Raw genomic sequence first — 22577 nt, 5'->3', positions numbered from 1 at the left:
GATCTGAGGCACAGTCTGGGGGTTTAATTAAGAAGTAGAGAGATGTTTCAGAGATTTGTAGTTGGTGAGCCTCCCGTATTCTGGAAGGACGGGTTTACAGAACATTGTCATTCATTTAGTTTATGGTCTGACTAAGGGCCTTGTTCCAGTCTTGTTTTATATTTATGTCGAATCATTTCATGTTAGAGATTTCGCAGAGGGGTGTCACATGCTTAGAGTATTCAAAATTTCCCTTTTAATTGTTCAAAGTTTATGATATTGACCAGGGTTCTGTTATGTGTTGTTTTTCTGCTAATTTTCTTATATCATGTGATCATTGTGCATGATTACCATATAGAGAAGGGTACCCGGGCCTTTATGGTTCTGGATGCTCATTACGGCCAAGGCCTCGGCTCTGGTCGTGACAAGATTGGGCTAATTGGATTGGTTTTGAATAAGTGAGAAAATAGTTGAATGAAGGGTAAAATATTTTCTATTGAATTTCAAAATCTTTGGAATATTATGACTGCCCACCAAATTCGAATTGGTGAAGTCTCAGCAAGTCAGTAGTCCGCTTGAAATCATGAACATTCTATTACACCATGAGATTTACACCTCATTTGAGACTGTAATCTCAATGTTATAGTGGAATGTTAATAATGATAAAGTGGGTTACTCACTCTTGTCTAGTATGTTACCTGTTGGAGTTGATGACGAGAGTGACGAGCGGTTACACCTATGACAAGTCCTCAGGTTGTCAATTACATATAAATTAGGGAATAAACTATCTTAGGACGATGAAAAAGACTAGCGAGTCACCACACCTATGATGAGTTGTCACCTCATATTATCTAATATAAATTATTTGGTAACATTCTGCTTGAAGATGACAATGAGGACTGACAAGCTATCACACTAGTTATGAGCCATCACCTCTAGTCATCACCTATGTTTGGGAAATTGCTAAGCCGATTATGAGGGTCAATAAGATGTCACGCCTTTGATGTGACACCACCTCATGTCGTCAGGCATGTGGATATATTGGACGATTGTTAAATTTTTGTGTCACATTTGTTTTCCAATGTTAACATCACTCTTATAAAGGTAAAAATGCTTCCCAATTTGCAACCTATTCATGGTGGGGCAACTAAGAGATAAAAAGAAGCCACCTCAACCCAAAAACTAAATGATGAATAAGAACATTGGGTCGAAGAGACAGAAACCAAATGATACAAAACTAGACAAAGTGTAAGAAATGAGTACTAGTTCCCGATTCTGATTGGGTAGCTTTGCTAGTAGAAAGTGACCCTAGAATGCAATACTAGTTTAGATGATGAAGTTGAAGGTGGTACTGATACCACCACCAGTATCGAAAGAGACCTTGAACAAGAATATGGTAAGGCAATTAAACAGAAACCCAAGAATTAAAGATAATATTTAGTGGCAAGTAACAATGACAGACCAAATCTATTAGGATGGTCTCTCCTCAACTAGAAAGCATAGATCCAAGAATCCATTGGTTAAGAAGGTGAAGATAATTATTTTAGGGATAGGAGAGTATCCTCAAATTGAGTGAAAGTTCAACTGCTATGAAGTGGGTTTTACTATGAAATATCATGGGAAGTATTATCCAACTATAGTGTGTGAATTCTATACTAATTATGTTGCCACGTAAAAGATCAATTGCAGAAAGAGCCAGAAAGTGACAGAGTTAACAATCCTTGTCATGGTTCCTATTTGGGAGTTTTGCTAGTTAATTCTTGTAGAATAACCAACCAGTTCGCATATGGGGCAGATTTTGTGCCACCAACCAGTACTCCAGATTTTTACCATAAGGTGAATGACTGAACCAATCAACGTCCATAATTAGCACACGTACTAACTCAAAGAGAACCTGAATGGTAGACAAATCACAGCTCCAGAATTAGGAAGGCTACCTTAACTGTTGTAGCAAAGTTCTTATGGGCACTGGTGAGATTCTTTTTAATGCTTATGGTAGGTAACAACAATTTAGGTAAGGATAGAGAAGTGTTAGTAGCGAGCTTGATATTTTTACACAAATTGAACTATGGTGAGATCATTGCGAATGAGATCAAAATATGGGCTACAAAGCCTAATGCCTATCCATTTCCACGTATTGTCATATAGCTATGCGAGTAGAATTATTCTAATGCCTCGAGAGTAACCCCTGAACATCACATGGTGTCTGAGACTATGAATAGTCCCAAGCTAACCCATGATATTTTATCAACACTGAACTCATAGGAAGGTAGGCTAAGATATACGTAGCAGCTGAAAGGAAAAAAGTTTAAAATCTCCCTTTTATAGTAATAAAAATACCTTTAACTGAATTAAAAATCGTTTGACAAGCCTCTATATGCTAGCTGAAGAGTAATTATGAAGACCCCAATTGACCCAAATAGGAAATAAAACAACTAAGAAACATCCATGAAGTTCGAAACTCTAATAAGCTTGTTCCTCATACTATGAGGACTCATTAAGTATCAAAATACAGGAGATGATCCCCGCGATCAATCATGTTGCTGGGAATAAACACCAAAACCTACATCATAAGACAATGTAGCACATAGACATATAACTGGGTTAGTACTTCTAGAATGTACCGAGTATATGGGAGTGAATGCAATAAGAGAAACTTAAAATGAACATACTTCCAAAATGCATGCTAATTTGTGAAGGGACTCACCTTAATCATGAATAAAACTAAAAGCCAAAATATCATAAATTTATTGGTAATGAAACATAAATAAGAAGCATATTGAGTCACTACACTTAGTTTCTCAAAATCTTTACTATTATTCTTCTTTAAGGGAGATTCTTATAATCGATATAAACTATTTGAGCTATCATGGAGTCCAACATCTTATCCATTTTGGGGAGAGTTGTCCTACCCTTGCCATCAAAGTACTATGCTTCTTTTACATAAATCATACTCATGCGGTGAAGTTGTAGATTTCGAATCTTAAATATGTTCATAAAATCAAAACTAAACTTAAATCAAGTTGTAATAATTGTAAATTAAACTGATAAGCTTAAACTTCTCGTACTCAACAACTTATGCTTAAATTTTGAAATTCATGAATCATGTCATAGAAACTTTATATCAAAATACCATTCTCAAGACATTAATTAGAGTCTTTCATCAATTTATCAAACTACAAGTCAAGATAATGAAAATCATGTCATAGTAACAATCATGTAAGTCAAAACATGAATAAAGGTAATTTCTTGTGTAAATTAAACTTCGAATCACATAATAATATCAAAAATTCAAGAATATGTAAATTTTTTCATGAATCCTAATTTAAATCACATCAATTCAATGAAAAAATCAAGTTTATTTGGGCACAAAGATGAAACTTTATACTTTCTCAAACCCCACTTGCGTGGATTTGCTTGACTTCTTTTAAGGGAACTTAGACTTAGAGATTTGGGAGGTGAATCTTGTTGTTCCAGGGAAAGACAGAAGAAGAGATATTGTTAACTAATTGAGCATAGGGAGAAATAATTCCTATTTTATGTTTTAAGACGTGGGTTGGGAGTTTAAAGAGGAGAAAATACCAAAAGGCTCCTTAATCGAAACTATAGAGACTTGGCCGCCAGTCATCATAGGTCAGCTCACGACTCATAAGTCTGGCTATGAGTCATTTTAGTGACTCGTATTATTGGCAGTAACTAGAAGGGACACGGTGCCTTAGCTGTGAGACATACCCTAAGACTCGTAATCAGTCACTACGACTTGTAATAACCAATCATAGTCTAATCTGAAACTTATGGATCCTACACTATTGATATTACGACTCTCACTATACAAATAGTAATACTTAATAATGACTCATAGGGTCGAGTCATCATGTTACCATAACCATTTAGCTTCTCCACTTAGCTGACTACGACTGGACTATACGACTCGCAAAGTCTCATTATAACTCATTCAGTAAGAATCATAACCAAGACAAAACCTCAATCATCCCATATTATCTTGACTATGACTGATCCTTATGATCTATAATGAGTCTTCACAACTCATTGAGTGAGTCATAAGCTCAACAATAAACTCAAGGACATAGTTTATTACAATATCTTCTCCTTAGAAACATTCTATTCAAATGAGAACCATCTAGGATGAAGATTTTTGAGAAAACCTGACACTTCAATATTGATATTACAACCAATATTATCACTATCATAAGTACTTAATGACTAACAAACACATGATACAGTATGAGAATGCTTAGACGGTCTTAGAGAGAAAGAGTTTATTAAAGAGAAATAAATTTAACTTCAATAAGGACTGAATTAGAAGAAAAAAAGTGAGGGTACTTGGTCATCATGCTTGCTTCATCTTCACAAGTGATTCCTTTAACCAACTAGTTTCTTCAAATAACCTTTACTGATGCCACATCCTTATTTCTTAGACTTTGGACCCGCGTATCAAGAATTTTGACCGAAATTTCCTCATAGGACAAGTTATCCTAGACTCCAATACTTTCTAGGGGGACTATAGGGGACGGAACCCCAATGCACTTCTTTAGCATCGAGACATGGAAAATTGGGTGGACAACATCTAAATTTGGAGGAATGTCAAACTTATTAGAAACCTCTCTAACATGCCTTATTACTTCATACGGGCCAATAAATCAGGGACTCAGCTTTATTTTCTTTCCAAATCTCATTATCCCTTTCATGGGTGACACCTTTAAAAATATCGAATCACCCACTTCAAATTTAAGTTCTGGACTCCCTATATCTGTATAACATTTTTGGCGTCTCTTAGCAGTCCCCAGACTTTTACTAAGAAACTAGACCTTTTTTATAGTTTCAAGTACAAAGTCTAGCCCAATAAAAGTCATTTCACTAACCTCAAACTACCCTATGGGTGATATATACCTCTATCCATACATTTCATCAAATGGAGCCATCTGAATGCTAGCGTTGTAACTATAATTATAAGCAAACTTGATCAGAGGAAAATGATCATCTATAACAACCCGCATTTTGGGCTAGAATGTAAATCATTTTTCCAATGCATAACAGTTCCACAATCCAATAAATCCTATTCAAATATAGTGTGTTAATCAATTATATAGTGTGGGGATCTATTTGAGCATGAATTGATACTATAGAGGTCTCTTAACTTAAAGACGAGTTAAAAGCTTTCCTATCGATTGAGTTTTAGTGAGCGTCTAAACTTTGGTCAACTTTTATCAACAATAAATTTTTATATATAATGAATTAGAAGGTATACTTTATATCAAATAAAATTTCTTTGAGTCATCTTTCCAACTCAACTGGTTTCACCTTAATCCGATATCGGAGTAGAAAGTTATGCTCATTTTACTTTGAAGTGTCTATTGGTTAAAATGTGACAACGGGGATGATGACATATCAACTAGGTGATGGACTATCATGCCTAGTCATCATCCTAGGGACAAAGTGCTACAATCCATCCCAAAACTGACGACCTAGGTGACGGTCTATCACCTGAGTGATGGCCCATCAACCTTGGTCGTCAACTGAGGCAGTTCTGTGATATTTTGATTCCTTAGGGGTATTTTGGTATTTTCTTCACTCCAAAAACCTTTACCATGAAATAAATTACACCCTAAACATTATTTACTCAACCATTATCACTTTTAAACACATCTCAATCCTCTCCACTCTCAAAGAATAAGATAAAACTAGGGTTTCATCTAAGTTCAAGATCCCAAGAAAAGAGTCAAGATTAGAGTTCCATTCTTCGAACGAAATAACTTAAGGTATTTGGGAATATCCTTAAACCCCGTGGGAATGAGTTTTAACATTTTTACTATATTTAAAGATATAAAATCGTGATTTGTAAAGGGTTTCTTGATAATGCTTGAATGATATACATCATGGTTTCATTTTGATAAAAGTATATGTTGGATTTGAACTCTTTTATATAGAATTGAATTACAACTATGAATACTTGTATTTTTGAATGTAATTTTGAAAGATTTGATTGAGAGCTTGAATAACAACTTCCCTCTTTTGGTATGACAATATGGTCTAATTGTATTGTGGACTATTTCAAATGCATAAACTAGTGTTTTAAAGGTAAATTTCTTATTTTTGTTGTAATTGACATAGTTTATGACATGATGAGTGGGAGTCTTCTTGCCACCGCTTTACTCATTAAATTTAAGTAAAGGATTGCATGTTTTGATGGAGGTGGGCTATCAAATTGATATAATATAAATGAATTTTAAGTCAGGGTATGATGAAACTCAATGATGATAGGCCCTTGATAGAATAAATGTTGAATGATTTGAAAGTATGAAGCATGTTTTTTGAAGAACTAAAAAAATGGGCTTAAGAGAGCTAGTCGATTACCTGAAGAGGGAGTTTGAGTGTAAGGGCTCAACGCTGGAAATTGTAGTTGCCGATACAGGTATTATCCAAAAAATAGAGTAATTTGGATGTCATGTAAGGGTGATTCCGTGGTATACTTGTAAGGGGTGTACCAAAGTATTAAAAACTCTTATTCTTGTTGCATACTTGAATTAGAGGCTTGGCCGCTGAGTCATGGGCGGATTCCATATAGCCCATGGAAGTACAAATTTGTAGGGTGTACCGATTTGCTTAGAAGAGTAACAAAGTGTTGATTCATGTTTGAAAGAAAGACTTGAAAAATTCTAAATTATGCCTATGTGTTTCCTTATCTTACATGTAATATTTTACAAAATTTTCTCTCCTATATTATGTATCAAAGATACTTTTTTTGGATTAGTTTCTCATAACAGTACATATGTATTGATCCCCCTATTTCAGGATCAGAGGCATAATCTCGAGGTCCCGTCAGCAGTAGACTTGTGTGTCAGAAGTTACATTTGGTGAGCCTTGTCCTTTTCGAAAGGCCCAGTATTTATACTTTTTTATCATTTTTTGTGTTTATGGTCTTACTGGGGTCCTTGTCCTAGTTCTAGATGAGATGTTACTTTTGATGTATTAGAGATTTCATGGACTGATGTTAGATGGTATTAGAGGTTTATAGATTTTATTTCAAATCATTCTTTTGAATTATAATAATGACCATGATTCTATATTGATATGTATTTCTGCATTGTCCTTCATAGTTTATGAATATGTGCATGATTTCAAGAGAGTAAAGGGCGTTCGGGCCTTCATAGTTCGAGATGCTTGTCATGACTAGGGTCTTGGTTTGGGTCATGACAAAGTTGGTATTAGAGCACGGTTCATGGTCCCAGAGTGTTTACAAAATTGCAGCTTGTAGAGTCCTATTTATGGGTGTGTAGTGCACCACACTTATAAATGGGGGGCTACAACACGTTTAGGAATATATCTCTTCTTTCATGATTTAGTTCATGCTATAGAGTCTATATGTTCTCTAATTAATATTTTTTGTGTTTTAGAAAGTCACCATGCCTCCCCATAGAACAAATTAACAAAATGTTCATGCTGAGGATGTCCATCTCACTCATAGGATGCGGACCCAAAATAGAGCTCGCACTCCAGAGTTCCTCCAGTTCTGACCAGTCCACCTCGGGCTCCACATACCAGTGTCAACTGTCCCCAACCTCCTCAGGGGGAAGTTTCGAATGTTGAGTTAAGATAGTCCATCCATATGATTGCACAACTGGTAGACTCTCAGACCCTTTAGTTTAAAGATGCGGGTTCTGGATCTAGTTTTTCTAAGGTAACCCGGGTCAGTCAATTCATGAGACTAAACCCACATATGTTTACTGGCATGAAAGTTGACGAAGACCCTCAAGGTTTCATTGATGAGTTGGAAAAAATTTTAGAGTTATGCACGTGAATGAGGTTAAAGGTGTGGAAGTGGTGACATATCAACTGAAAAATATGGCAAATCAGTGGTACAATGAGTGGGAGGATTTGAAAGGTAGTGATACTGAGCCTTTAGTATGGGGAGATTTCAAAAAAACTTTTCTGGACCGCTTTTTTCCTCAGAAAATTAAGGGAATCGAAGGTGGAAGAATTTATGAAATTAAAGCAATAAAAGATGAGCGTCAAGGAGTATACATTTAATTTCAACCAGTTATCTCATTATGCCCTAAAATTGGCAAGTAACATGAGAGGACGTATGAGAAAGTTTGTATCTAGTCTTACGGATGATTTGGTATTGGACTGTAAAGGAGAAATATTGAATAGGGACATGGATGTCTCCAGGCTGTTCGTTCATATGCAATATATTGAGGAGCAGAAAAAAAGGGTTGCTGAAGCAAGGGAGAAAGACAGGCAGACTAAGAGGGGTAGGTCTGCAGAACAGAATAATAGTAAATAATAGGGTGGTAATTGGGGAAACAGGTGGACTAAAATGAAGTTTTAGAGTAATTTTTAGTCTTCGTCTAGTACTCCAGTGCCCAGACCTCATGTTGATTGGCGATTTCAGAATCTGCAGCCTAACAATGGGCCCAGGTACAGGGTACTCAGTCACAAGGGAGTGTGGTTAGGCATTATCCTCATTGTAGTACTTATGGGAAGAACCATCCAGGAAGGTGCACCTATAGTGACCGTGTATGTTATCTTTGTGGGCAGACATGTCTTTTATAGAGGGATCGCCCTACTATTAGAGGAAATATTGGGGGCGTTGAGTCCCGAGAAAATTCCTCAGCACCACCACCACCTCCCAAGGGCACTACTTCAGCTACCGACGGTAGTCACAATCGCCTATATGCTTTGTCTAACCGCCAGGATGTAGAGGCTTCACCAGATATTGTCACGGGTACGTTGCAAATCTTTTCCCAAAATATGTATGTGTTGCTTGACCCAGGGGCTACATTATCTTATGTGACCCCATATGTGGCAGTCTGTTTTGGGTTTGAGCTCAATTTTATTTTGAAAGCTTTCACTATTTTTACTTGGTAACTCTATTGTGGCTAGGAGGGTGTATAGAAACTATGTTATGTCTATTTAAGGTCGTGATACTATGGCAGATCTTATAGAGCTTGATGTGGTTGAATTTGATGCTATCTTGGGGATAAATTGGCTCCATTCTTGTTATGCCAACTTAGACTATAGAACCCAAAAAATTACTTTCTTCTTTCCAAATGATCCAGTGATGGAGTGAATGGGGTATTTGTTTGTACCCAAAGGGAAATTCATATCTTATCTTAAAGACCGTAGGCTTATATTAAAGGTTTGTTTGTACCATCTTATTCGGGTCAAAGATTCTAGTGTGGAAAGTACTTCCCTCCAGTCTATTCCTATAGTTAATTAATTCTCAGAAGTCTTTCCTAATGACTTCCCAGGGATACCACCCGATAGGGAGATAGATTTTGGCATTGACTTATTGCCGGACAGCCAACCTATTTCTATTCTACCATATAGAATGGCTCTTGCAGAACTGAAAGAGTTGAAAGAACAGCTAACAGATCTTCTTGACAAGGTCTTTATCCATCCTATTGTTTCACCCAAGGGTGCACCTGTAATCTTTGTGTGTAAGAAAGATGGTTCCCTCCGTATGTGTATAGAGTACCATCAACTAAATAAGGTCACTGTTAAAAATAAATACCCTCTTCCCAGAATCAATGATTTGTTTGATCAACTCCAAGGAGAAAAATGTTTCTCTAAGATAGACCTTCATTCGGGGTATCATCAGTTGAAGGTTAGGGAGGCTGACATTCCCAAAACAGCTTTCGAACCCGATATGGCCATTATAAATTCTTAGTCATGTCCTTTGAATTAACTAACACCCCTACAGCTTTCATGGATCTAATGAATAGGGTGTTATATCAGTTTCTAGCCTTGTTCATCATAGTTTTAATCGACAACATCTTAGTTTACTCTAAGAATGAGGAGGATCATGCCAGTCACCTCAGAACCGTTTGTCAGACCCTCAAAGATCATAGGTTGTATGTAAAGTTTTCCAAGTGTGAATTCTTGCTTAGTGTTATTTCTTTCCTTTGTCACATTGTTTCTAGTGAAGGGATTAAGGTCAACTCCCAAAAGGTTAAGGCAGTGAGAAAATGGCCTATACCCATGACTACATCCGATATCCGAAGCTTCTTCGGTTTGGCAGGGTATTACAAAAGGTTCATTGAAAGTTTTTGTTCCATAGCTACTCCACTTACCAAGTTGACGCATAAAAAGGTAACATTCATGTGGAATGACTCCTGTGAAAATTGTTTTAAGAAATTAAAATACAAGTTGACTACTGCACCTAATTTGATCCTTCTTGAGGGTACATAGGGTTTTTTTGTGTACTGTGATACATCTCGGGTGGGACTTGGGTGTGTACTTATTTAGTATGGAAAGGTGGTAGCTTATGCATCTAGACAGCTAAAGGTGCACGAGCAAATTTACCCCACCCATGACTTGGAGTTAGCGGTTGGGGTGTTTGCACTTAAAATATGGCGGTATTATCTTTATGGGGTATACGTTGATATTTTCACTGACCACAAAAGTTTGCAGTATGTGTTATCGCAGAAAGAACTGAATCTCAGGTAGAGGCGTTGGCTGGAACTGTTGAAACATTATGACATAAGTTTGCACTATCATCCAAGCAAGGCGAATGTAGTGGCCGACACTTATAGCAGATTGTCAATGGAAAGTCTTGCCCATGTTGAGGAAGGAAAAAGGGATATTGTGAAAGATATTCACAAGCTTGCAAATCTTGGAGTTCAACTTGTGTATTTCGAATATGGAGGATTATTTTTCATAAGATTGATAAAAATCTTCCTTATGTGCTGAAGTTAAAAAGAAGCAGGCTAAAGACCCCATCTTGATGCAATTTAAAATGATGTGGGTCAACAGAACGTAATGGTATTTGAAATTGGCGGTGATGGTATTTTGAGATATCAAGGTAGGTTATGTGTACCGAACGTGGATGGTTTGAGAGAGAGGATTCTTGATAAAGCCCATACCTCGAGGTATGTTGTTCACCCAGGATCTACTAAAATATATCATAACCTTAAGACAATTTATTGGTGGAACAATATGAAATGTGATGTTGCTGATTTGTTTCTAAGTGTTTGAATTGTCAACTGGTCAAAGTGGAACATTTGAGACCAGGTGGTACTTCCTAGAATATAGACTTGCTTATGTGGAAATGGGAGATGATCAATATGGATTTCATCACAGGGCTTCTGAGGTCCCGAAACCAATGTGACTCCATTTGGGTGATTGTAGATCGGATGACCAAGTCAGCTCACTTTATGCCTGTGATGACTAACTATTCGGGAGATAATTATGCCAAGTTGTACATTGAGAAAATATTTTGCTTGCATAGGGCACCAGTATCCATTATATCCGATTGAGGTACGCAATTTTCTTCGTAGTTTTGGCGGTCTTTTCAGAGGGTTTTAGGTAACCAAGTGAACCTGAGCACTGCTTTCCACCCTAGACTGATAGGCAAGCTGATCGCACTATTCAGAACCTTGAGGATATGTAGAGGGCCTATGTAATTGACTTCAAAGGTAGTTGGATAGATCAATTGTCATTCATAGAGTTCACCTACAATAATAGTCACCATGCCAGTATTCAGATGGCTCCTTTTGAAACACTTTATGGGAGAAGATGTAGATCACCAATGGAGAAGGTGAAAATTATTAGAGAACAACTTCAGATAGCTCAAAGTCACCAAAAATCCTACGCTAATTCTAAGATAAGGGAGTTGAAATTTGAGGTTGGTGATTGGGTGTTCCTAAAGGTCTCCCCTATGAAGGGAGTCATGCGATAAGGAAAGAAAATAAAACTGACCTTGCTATATAAGACCATACCATCCTGTAAGAAGGATAGGCAGGTTGCTTACGAGTTAGAAATGCCCAAAAGTTTGGCTTTTGTTCATCCAGTGTTCCATGCATCCAGGTTGAAGAAGTGAATTGGGGATCATTCCCTAGTGTTGACTGTAGAGAAGATCAATGTGAGAGACCCCTTGTTGTATGAAGAAGAACCCTAAGCCATTATGGATTGGCAAGTTTGAAAGTTGAGGAGTAAGGAAATAGATTTAGTTAAGGAGATGTGGATGAATCAAAAAGCCGAGAAAGTTACATGGAAGTCAGAAGATATACGTGAGAGTTACCTAACTCTTTTAAAAGCCATGGATGATGATTTTGTAGGTACAAATCCTATTCTACTCTTTTTCTCCCATTCAGTTCTTGAAATCATGCTTGTTGTTTCCCGAATCATCATTCATCCCCGCATTTTGGGCTAGAATATAAACCGTCTATAAAATGTATAATACTTTCAAAATCAAATAATTACTATGCAAATCTAGTGTGTTAATCAATTAGGTAGTGTGTGAATCTAGTTGAGCATGAATTGAGATCATAGAGGTCCCTTAACTCAAAGACGAGTTGAAAGATTTCCTATCGATTGGTCGCCTAAACTTGGGTCACCTTTAATTGACTATAAATTTTCTTACATAAGGAATTAGGGGGGCTACTATATATCAAATGAAAGGTCTTTGAGTCTTCTTTCAAAAGCAACTAGTTTCACCTTAATCTGATATCGGAGTAGAAAGTTATGCTCATTTTCCTTCAAAGTATTTGTCTGCCAAAATGTGACGACGAGGTTAACGACCTATCAACTAGGTGACGGCCTATCAGCCCTAGTCGTCAGCCTAGGGCATAATGTGGTAAAATCCATCCCAAATCTGACTACCTAGGTTACGGCCTATCACCTAACTGACGGCCCATCAACCTTGGTCGTCAACTGATGAAGTTCTGCGATGGTTTTTGATTCTTTAGGGGTATTTCAGTCTTTTCCTCACTTCAAAAACCTTTCCTACAAATTAAATTACACCCTAAATGTAATTTAATCAACCATTATCATTTTTAAGCACATCTCAATCCTCTTACACTCTCAAAGAACCAGATCAAACTAGGGATTCACCTAAGATCAAGATCCCAAGAAATGAGTCAAGACTAGAGTTCCATTCTTCGAACTAAATAACTTAAGGTATGTGGGATTATTCTTAAACCCAGTGGGCATGATTTTAATGTTTTTACTAAATTTAAAGATATAAAATCATGATTTTGAAAGGGATTCTTGATAACGCTTGAATGATATGCATCATGGTTTTGTTTTAATAAAAGTATACATTGGATTTGAACTCTTTTATATAGAATTGAATTACAACTATGAATACATGTATTTTTTTAATGTAATTTTGAATGATTTGATTGAGAGCATGAACAACACTTCCCTCTTTTGGTATGACAATATGGTCTAATTGTATTGTGGACTATATCGAATGCATGAAATAGTGTTTTGAAGGTAAATTTTTTATTGTTGTTGTAATTGACATGGTTTATGACATGATGAGAGGGAGTCTTCTTGAGAAAACTTTACTCATTGAATTTAAGTGAAGTATTGCATGTTTTGAATGAGGTAGGCTGTGAAATTGATATAATATGAACTACTTAGAAGTCAGGGTATGACGATACCAGATGATGATTGGCCCTTGATAGAATAACTGTTGAATGATTTAAAAGTATGAAGCATGTTTTATGAAGAACTAAAAAAGTGGGATTAAGAGAGCCAGTTGGTTACCTGAAGAAGACATTTAAGTATAAGGTCTCACCTCTAGAAACCGTAGTTGCCGACATGGGTATTACCTTAAAAAGTTGAGTAATGTGGACATCATGTAAGGGTGATTCCACAGTATACTTTTAAAGGAGTGTGACAAAGTATAAAGAACTCCAATTCTTGCTGCATACTTGAATTGGAGTCTTGGCCGTCGAGTCAAGGACGGATTCCATATAGCCCATGGAAGTACAGATTTGTAGGGTGTACTGATTAGCTCAGAAGAGTAATAAAGTGTTGAGTCATGTTTGAAAGAAAGACTTGAAAAAATCTAAATTATGCCAATGTGTTTACTTATCATATATGTAATGTTTTACGAAATGCTCTCACCTGTATTGTGTATTAAGGATGCTATTTTTTTATTAGTTTCACATACCAGTACATATGTATTGACCCCCTCCCCCCTATTTCATGATCTGAGGCACAGTCCTGGGGTCCCGTTCAGTAGTAGACTTGTGTGTGTTGAAAGTTGGAGTTGATGAGTCTTCTCTTTTCTGGAAGGCCCAATCTTTATACTTTGTTATCTTCTTTTGTGTTTATGGTCTGACTGGGGACCTTGTCCCAGTTCTAGATAAGATGTTGGTTTTGATGTATTAGAGATTTCGTAGACTAATGTTAGATGGTATTAGAGGTTTATAAAGTTTATTTCAAATTGTTCGTTTGAATTATAATAATGACCATGATTCCATATTGATATGTATTTCCACATTGTCCTTTATAGTTTATGAATATGTGCATGATTTCTAGAGAGTAAAGGGCGCTCGGGGATTCATGGTTTGGGATGCTCATCGTGGTCAGGATTTCGGCTCGGGTCATGACATCATCCCGTCTTCCCTTGAATTCTAAAACACATGCCCTAAACATGTCTTCCAGTGTTTGTATTATACATTCTGCCTGGCCATCAGACTGCAGATGAAAAGTAGTAGTGAGCTTAACCTTTGTGCCAAGTCCTTTCTTAAATGAATTCCAAAATTGGGAAGTTAATTGTATGCCTCTATCTGAAATAATGGACAAGGGTATCCCATGAAGCCTTACTAAGTCATTAATATACATTTGGGAATAATATTTTGTCATATCTAAAGTCTTAACAGGTAGGAAATGAGATGATTTGGTCATTCGATCGACTATGACCCAGATTGAATCTTGTTGACGTTTGGTATGAGGCAACCCCATGATGAAGTTCATATTCACTACCTCCTACTTCCAAGTCAGAGTTTCAATCTCCTGAAGCATACCACCTGATCGCTAGTGCTCAACCTTAACCTATTGGCAGTTAGGACACTTTGGTACAAACTCTACTATGTCTCTCTTAATACCATTCCACCAATAGATTTCTGGTAAGTCAAGGTACATCTTAGTAGCACCAAGATAGATCGAATACTTCGAATTGTGAGCCCCAGCTAGTATCCTTTCCCTCAACCCATCCATATTGAAACACAACGCCGGTCCTGATAGTGAAGTACACCATCTACCTTTGGGAGAAAACCTAAACATTTTGCTGCTGGACTACATCAAATATTTGGCTAAGTATGGGATCGTTACACTTTTTTTCTCTAACTTCCACTAGTAGAGATGATTTTGAGTTGTTCTGCAGCACTACTGCTCTATCATTCATATCAATCAAACATACTCCCAAATGGGCCAATCTAAGTACTTCCTTGGCCAACTCTCTTTCTTCCTCTTTTATATGAACCACACTACACATAGAAAACTTAGTTAGTGTGTCGACCACCATATTTTCCTTACCCTAATCGTAGAGCACATTCATTTCATAATTTTTCAATAACTCCAACCACCTTCTTTTATGAATATTAAGTTTCTTTTGTGAAAACACATACTGAAGACTCTTATGGTCAGTGAAAATGTCAACATACTCAATATAAATAGTGCCTCCAAATCATAAGAGCGAACACTACAGTAGCTAACTCCAAATTATGGTTTGGGTAGTTCTTTATGTGGTCCTTAAGCTATCTAGAACCATAGGCCATTACTCTCTCATTTTACATTAGGAAACAGCCTAACCCAACTATGGAAGCATCATAATGCACAACAAATCCATCTAACAATTCCAGAAAAAATAACCCTAGAGCCGAAGTTAGTCTATCTTCCAATTCTTGAAAACTCTTTTCAAATTTATCTGGCTATATAAACTTCACCTTCTTTTGTGTCAACTTAATAAATGGTGTGGCTATGGAGGAAAACTCTTCAACAAACCTTCTATAATAACCAGCTAAACAAAAAGCTCCTAATATCAGATGGAGGGATGGGTCTAGGCCAGTGCTTCACTGCATTAGTCTTCTAAGGCTCTACATGAATACTAGCTCCTGAAATAATGTGACCCATGAATGTAACAGACTTCAATCAAAATATACATTTAATAAACTTAGTATATATTTGTCGGTCCTTGAGAGTCTGCAGCACTGTTCTCAAATAGTATGGATGCTCTGCCTCACTCCGAGAATACACCAATATGTCATCTATGAAGACAATGACAAACATATCTAAGTAATGCTTGAAGATCATGTTCATAAAATACATAAAGTTTGTAGGAGAATTTGTTAGTCCAAATGATATAACCACAAACTCAAAATAACCATACCATACTCTGAAAGTCGTCTTCAAAATGTCGTCCTCTCTGACATTCTATAGATGATACCCTAACCTGAGGTCAATCTTGGAAAATCACCGGGCACCCTAAAGTTGATCGAACAAATTATCAATCATAGGAAATGGGTACTTATTCTTAATGTTAACCTTGTTTATTTATCTGTAGTATATACACATTCTGAGAGTTCTATCTTTATTTCATATGAATAGAACTAGAGCACCTCACATTGAAACACTGGGTCTGATGAAACAGATCTCAATTCCAGCGACGGTTTCATTAGATATCTTACAACTAGAATCCCTTATCTAAGAAATCCCTAAGTTTCTTCTTTAACTCTTTGAGTTCGGTTAGAGCCATGTGATATAAAGGGATAGAGATGTGTTTAGCATCAGGAAAAAGGTCAATACCAAATTATATTTCTCTATCGAGAGGTACCCTGGCAAATCTTCAGGGAAGACCTCTGGAAATTCATTGGCTAAATAAAGTAACTGAATGGTTGGGGCTTCAGACTTAGTATATTTGACTCCAACTAAATGGTAGATATACACTTTTGAAATTAACCTCCTAGCCTTAATATAAGAGATGAAACAACCTTTGGGAGGCACCGAACTACCCTCCTACTCAAAGGTTGACTTATTGGGAAACTGAAACTTCACCACGTGAGTACGACAATTGATTGATACATAAAATTAGTTAATCAAATCCATTCCTAGAATAACATAGAAATCTATAATATCTAACTCTATTAAATGCACGAAGCATAGCAGTGAAAACATATGGGTAACTCTCTTATTCCTAATGGGATGATAAGGCATAGAACTGATTCTGATGTTGACTGCCACTAGTACAGGATTATGCACTCTCAGGAGGAGTTAGGTGTCTTGGCTGGACTATTGGATTTGTGCCCTGAGTCTGAGAACAAACATATCTAATTTTTTATTAGCATATGGGTATTCCTTGATCCTGTGGCCTGTCTTTCCACAACCACTGCAACCTCTTTTTCCCATCAAGCACTTATCCGGATGGGTTCGGCCACACTACCTTGAGATATCAAATTCAAAGTTTTTCCCCACTGCTCTTTCTTGGTCTTGGATGTAGGGGCACTAGCTAAGTATGGTGAAGATACTGATGAGTGTCTTCAAGCTTCTAATGACTTCCCCATCCTAACCTCTACTAACTGTACTCAAAGTGTTTAGTCTTAGCCCTTTTTTCCCTCTTCTCTCTTTTATTCAACTTCTTTACCTCAACCTATTGAGCATGAGTCATTAATAAAGTAATATCTATATCCCCAATCAACATGGTATTCCTACATTCCTTAACCACCAAATCAGACACTCTAATGACAAACTTACCCGTACGACCTCTAGAGTTGGGAAACAGCTCTGGAGCATACTTAGCTAACTGAGTGAACTTAAGAAACTACTGTACATAGAGCCCTGTATTAGGTTCATAAACTCCTCCAAATTGCTCTCCCTCATCTCACAAGGAAAGAACCTATCCAGAAAGTCACTCTAAAACACCTACTAACTTATAGGTATTGAATTCTCTCCCCTACTATCCTTTCACATAGTAACCCAATCATAAGCAATATCCTTCATTTTATAAGACACCAATTCCATACTTTCCTCTTTAATAACATGCACATTTTATGTAATCTTTGTCACCTCATTAATGAAGAACCGGGGATCCTCATTCACCTATGACCCAAAGAATTCATGTGGGTTCATCCTCATAAAGTCCCTAATTTTGGCTACAACTAAGTTACCATTCTATTAAAGTGGGACTGATGCTAGACTAAAGTGGGATTGATACTGGCTGGTGTCCCTGAGCGTTGGTATTCACAGCCTAAGCTAACAATTGAAAGGCAGCCCAAACCTTATCATGTACATTATTTTCATCCAGAGGGTTTGCAGGTCGTTGTGGGGATGGATGATCCCCATTTTTTCATGTGTAAAATCTACAAGGAGAAATTTTATATTATGAAAAATCATGAATTAGAGAAGATAAAGATATCTTTAAAGCACGATAGAGATTATAAGAGAATGTATATTTCCTAATACATCTTGTAGCCTCTTGCTCATAGTGTGGCATGCTTGACACTCATTAGCAATACTCTATGTAACATGACTTGTCTGACTCCCTAAGACTCTTTAAAACCATAATCTCTGATATCAAGTTTGTAACACCCCAAGGGTACCCCCTGGACATCACATGGGAGTTGATATTACCAATAGTACCAAGCTATCCCGTGATATCTTATCGCAACTGAACTTATACGAAGGTAGGCTAAGATATATCCAACAGCTGAAAGGAAAAACAATTTTAAATCTACCTTTTATCATAATAAAAATCCCTTTAACTGGAATAAAAATCGTCTGACAACTCTCTGATCTGCTAACTAAAGAGTCACTGGGATAGACCTCAGCTGACCCAAAAAGAAAATAAAGTAAATAAGCAATATCCATGAAGTATGAAACTCTAATAAGCATGGTCCTCACACTATGAGGGCTCACCAAGTTTTAGGATATAAGAGATGATGCCTGACATCAATCGTGTTGCTGGAAACGAGCACAAAACCTACATCATAAGACAATGTAGTATATTGAGATATATATGGGTCAGTACTTCTGGAATATACCGAGTATATGATGGTTAATGGAATAAGTAAACTTAAAATGAACATACTTTTTAAACATGCATGCTAAGTGTAAAGAGACTCAGCTTGATCAAGAATAAAACTGAAAGAAAAAATATCATTAATTTATGAGGAATAAAACATAAATAAGAAGCTTAGTGAGTCATTACACTTAGTTTCTAGAAATCTTTACTTTTATTCTTCTTTATGGGAGATTTTTATAACCAATGTAAACATGTGAGCTATAATGGAGTCCCACATCTTATCCACGTTGGGGAGAGTTTTCCTACCCTTGCCATCAGAATAGAACCTTAACTTAAGTGATAACTAATACTAGCCCATATTGGATAAGGAAAACACTCTTTTGTGAGGTCTCTTACACCTATAGTGGCTCATAGTTTCTGAAAAATAGGATGCGTTAAACCGACATTTTCTATCTTAGTGTAAAATACTACTACAAATATATATATATATATATATATATATACACACACTCATATATCGAAAATCCATCTTAAAATAGCATATGGGATTGTAAACTGAAAAGGGACTATGCTTCGTTTACTTAATTATACTCTTGGGGTGAAGTGAGGATATCGAATCTTAAATATGATCATAAAATCAAAACTAAACTTTAATCAAGTTGCAATACTTTTAATGGAACTTATAAGCTTAAACTTCTTGAAATCAACAACTTATGCTTAAATCTTAAAATTTATTCATCATGTCATAAAAACATTATATCATAATACCATGTGCAAGATTTAAATTAGAATCTTTCATCAATTTGTCAAACTTCAAGTCAATATAATGAAAATCATGTCATAGTAACAATCATGTGAGTCAAAACATAAAAAAAGGTAATTTCTTGTGTAAATTAAACTTCAAATCACATGATAATATCACAAATTCAAGAATATGTAAATTTAGGAATTAACCCTAATTTAAATCACATTAATTCAATGGAAAAATCAAGTTCTTTGGGAAAAAGGATGAAAGATTATCCTTTCGCATACCGCACATAACTAGAGTTTCTTGACTTTTTTGAAGGGAACTTGGACTGGGAGATTTGGGAGGTGAATTTATGGAAGAAACCCAAGCCTTCCTGTTCTTGAGAGTGGGAGAAGAAGGGACGTTGTTAACTAATTGAGAATAGGGAAAATAATGTTTATTTTATGTTTTAAGTCGTGGGTTGGGAGTTTAAAGAGGATAAAAGACCAAAAGTCCCCTCTCAGAACATATAGAGACTTGGCCTCCAATCATTATAGGTCACCTCACAACTCGTAATGTCTGGCTACGAATCATCCTAGAGACTCATATTCTTGGCAGTAACTAGAAGGGTACATACTGGTCTACCTATGAGTCATACCCTACAACTCGTAGTCAGTTACTATGAATCTTAACAACCAATTGAAGTCTAATCTAAAACTTAGAGATCCTACACTACTAACACTACGACTCAAACTATATGACTCATAATCCCTAGTAACGACTTGTAGGATCGAGTCGTCATATGAGAAAAAACATCTGTATTCTCCATGGATTTGACTGCGACTGGAATATACAACTCGTAAAGTATTATTTTGACTTTTTTAGTATAAATCGTAACCAAACCTCAACCATCCCATATTATCGTTTGTACGATTGATCCTTATAACCCGTTATGTGTTTTTGCAACTTGTTGAGTGATTTTTAGGCTAAAATGTGAACTCAAGAACATAGGATATTACAATTATGTTCAATTCCTTGTTGGGATTGACGTTGAAACAACTACCATTAAGACAAACAATTTTGAGAGATCCAATGAGGGTAAGTAGGCTTTAAGATTATGCAAATACACTGATTTGGGAGTTGAAAGTAAGACTATAGGTGATCTACCTTAAACTTTAGAGGTTACAGTTTCAGCCTCAAGTATGCATTTAGCTGTCCTTATAGCTCTGCCCACCATCTCTATTGTATGCACTACTCCAACAAGTGAGACAATGGATGATGGGACTATTACAAACCAGCTATCGGAGTATGCACTCACTTCCCATTGATTCAAGAAATGCATTTATGTAAGACCAAATGTTTGATAAAAAGTTAAAGATTTTTATGGAATAGTTTGAAGCATTTGTTAACCGATCAACAAAAGATGCTCTAGTACATATGCTAGCCATTATGGTCGTATTGATAATATGAGAGATAGATTAATGAGAGACTAAAGGTTATAAATATTCAAGATCTATCTAATTTTGAAGAAAAATTAAAGAATTCCACATTAATACACTGCAAAATACACCTATTTTATATTCCTAGCACAGGATGATGAGGAGTCAGAGAAGGAGGAAGAAACTCTATATGGTCTGATAGATAACCCTTTAAAATCCAAGGGCAAGAGTAAAAGGAAAAGAAATGAAAAAGACGATCCATAAAAGACTGGAAAAAAGAGAAATAAATTAAGGAGGGATTTTAAAGAATTAAGAAAGAGAGAAAAAAGAGCCCAAGAACCACAAGAAGAAGCATTCTGAGCTCATGGTGCAGGAGCTTCTTCTAGTATCCCACCTAGGGCATCTGGTATTGCTTGATTGAGTGTGGAGTCTTTTTCTCCACTAAATACTACATTGAATGTGTCGAATCATTCTTGGCACTACTACTGATGATGTTGCAGCAAATTTTGTGGCCCATTCTCTTACATAAGATATAAGTACCTAGTGGGCCACTGGATGTACTCACTCTAGTGCTTTATCATCATATTAATGATGCATTTGGGAAAATACATAGTTTTTTGATGGGGGTGGTGGTACCTTTGTCCACACGAGTGTCTTTATTACTATGTTTCTTTCCCTTGTATGCTATCAAGTTGAACCAATATGTTTAGGTTATTTTTAGTTGTCTTCTGTATTGTGTGATTTAGGAGAGGTTAGGAAATGCATAGATGTTGTGTGTTGTGATTTTATTTATGAAAAAGAAATGAGGACCTATCAAATTTTTTTTGTGTGTGTAAGCTTTGGGTTTGACAAATTGACTAATGTGGATTTGTGCATGTCATTAGTGATATATGAATTTGGTAACTATTTATTAAGATTTAGTAAGAATATGGTAGCTAGAAGTGTATTATGCTGTTCGTTCCCAGAATGTGTGCCTATTATATACCTTTTATTACTTTGTGCACGCATCTAGAACTTGTTTGGTCAATCTTATTACGTTGTAAGATGGTTACTCAGGATCACAGGTCTTGTTTGAATCTTGTCCACTTAGCCTAAAAAGATTGTCTAAAGAATGTGAATTAATCCTTTGATCTCAATGTTGAACTAATTTGACCGTATTTTATTGATCAATCATTCACCTTCTCTCTTTTATCTTTGAACCTCTATTTTAGTCCTTCTTTCTTGAACATCATGCACCTTAACTCTACAAATCATCTAAGTTAAGGGTGGCTACTATAGAAGCAAATGATAAGTGAAATGTAGTACGAAAAGATCAGGTGCAGATAAAAAAGAACTGGTGGGTGTGAACTATTTTAAGAAAATTAATAATAAAAAAGAAATAAAAGATAGAGTCCTATCAAAAGAGTTGCTCCACCCATGAAATAAAATTGAGTGGAAGAAAAAGGTGAACAAGGACGGAATGATTGGCATAAGTGGAAATAATAATAAGAAGATGACAAGGAGGGATGAGTCATTAATCTCCAAATCTATCCTACCTTCACCGAAGCCTATAATATAAGACTGAAAAAGTAATATTGTGATCCTGGTCAACCTTCTAAAGAAATAAAATAGAATAGTAAGAACAAGACTGTGGCATCGTGTGTGAAATTCATAGTGA

At 36.3% G+C, this 22577-nt stretch overlaps 1 protein-coding gene across 1 annotated transcript in view; it reads left to right on the top strand.

Annotated features, from left to right (window-relative positions):
- The first annotated feature begins 8002 nt into the window (after positions 1-8002).
- The window catches only part of LOC124899450, a 45455-nt gene continuing 30880 nt past the window's right edge, over positions 8003-22577 (top strand). Inside the window, exons 1-3 of the mRNA XM_047414336.1 lie at positions 8003-8252; positions 8361-8425; positions 8554-8725. Of these exons, the coding sequence (XP_047270292.1) occupies positions 8003-8252; positions 8361-8425; positions 8554-8725 (487 nt within the window). The remainder of the gene's footprint in view (positions 8253-8360; positions 8426-8553; positions 8726-22577) is intronic.

This window comes from Capsicum annuum, chromosome 6 (genome assembly GCF_002878395.1).
Source record: "Capsicum annuum cultivar UCD-10X-F1 chromosome 6, UCD10Xv1.1, whole genome shotgun sequence".
Classification (NCBI taxonomy): Eukaryota; Viridiplantae; Streptophyta; class Magnoliopsida; order Solanales; family Solanaceae; genus Capsicum; species Capsicum annuum.
The sequence above is the reverse complement of the archived record's forward strand: the minus strand, read 5'-3'. Positions and strand labels throughout refer to the sequence as shown.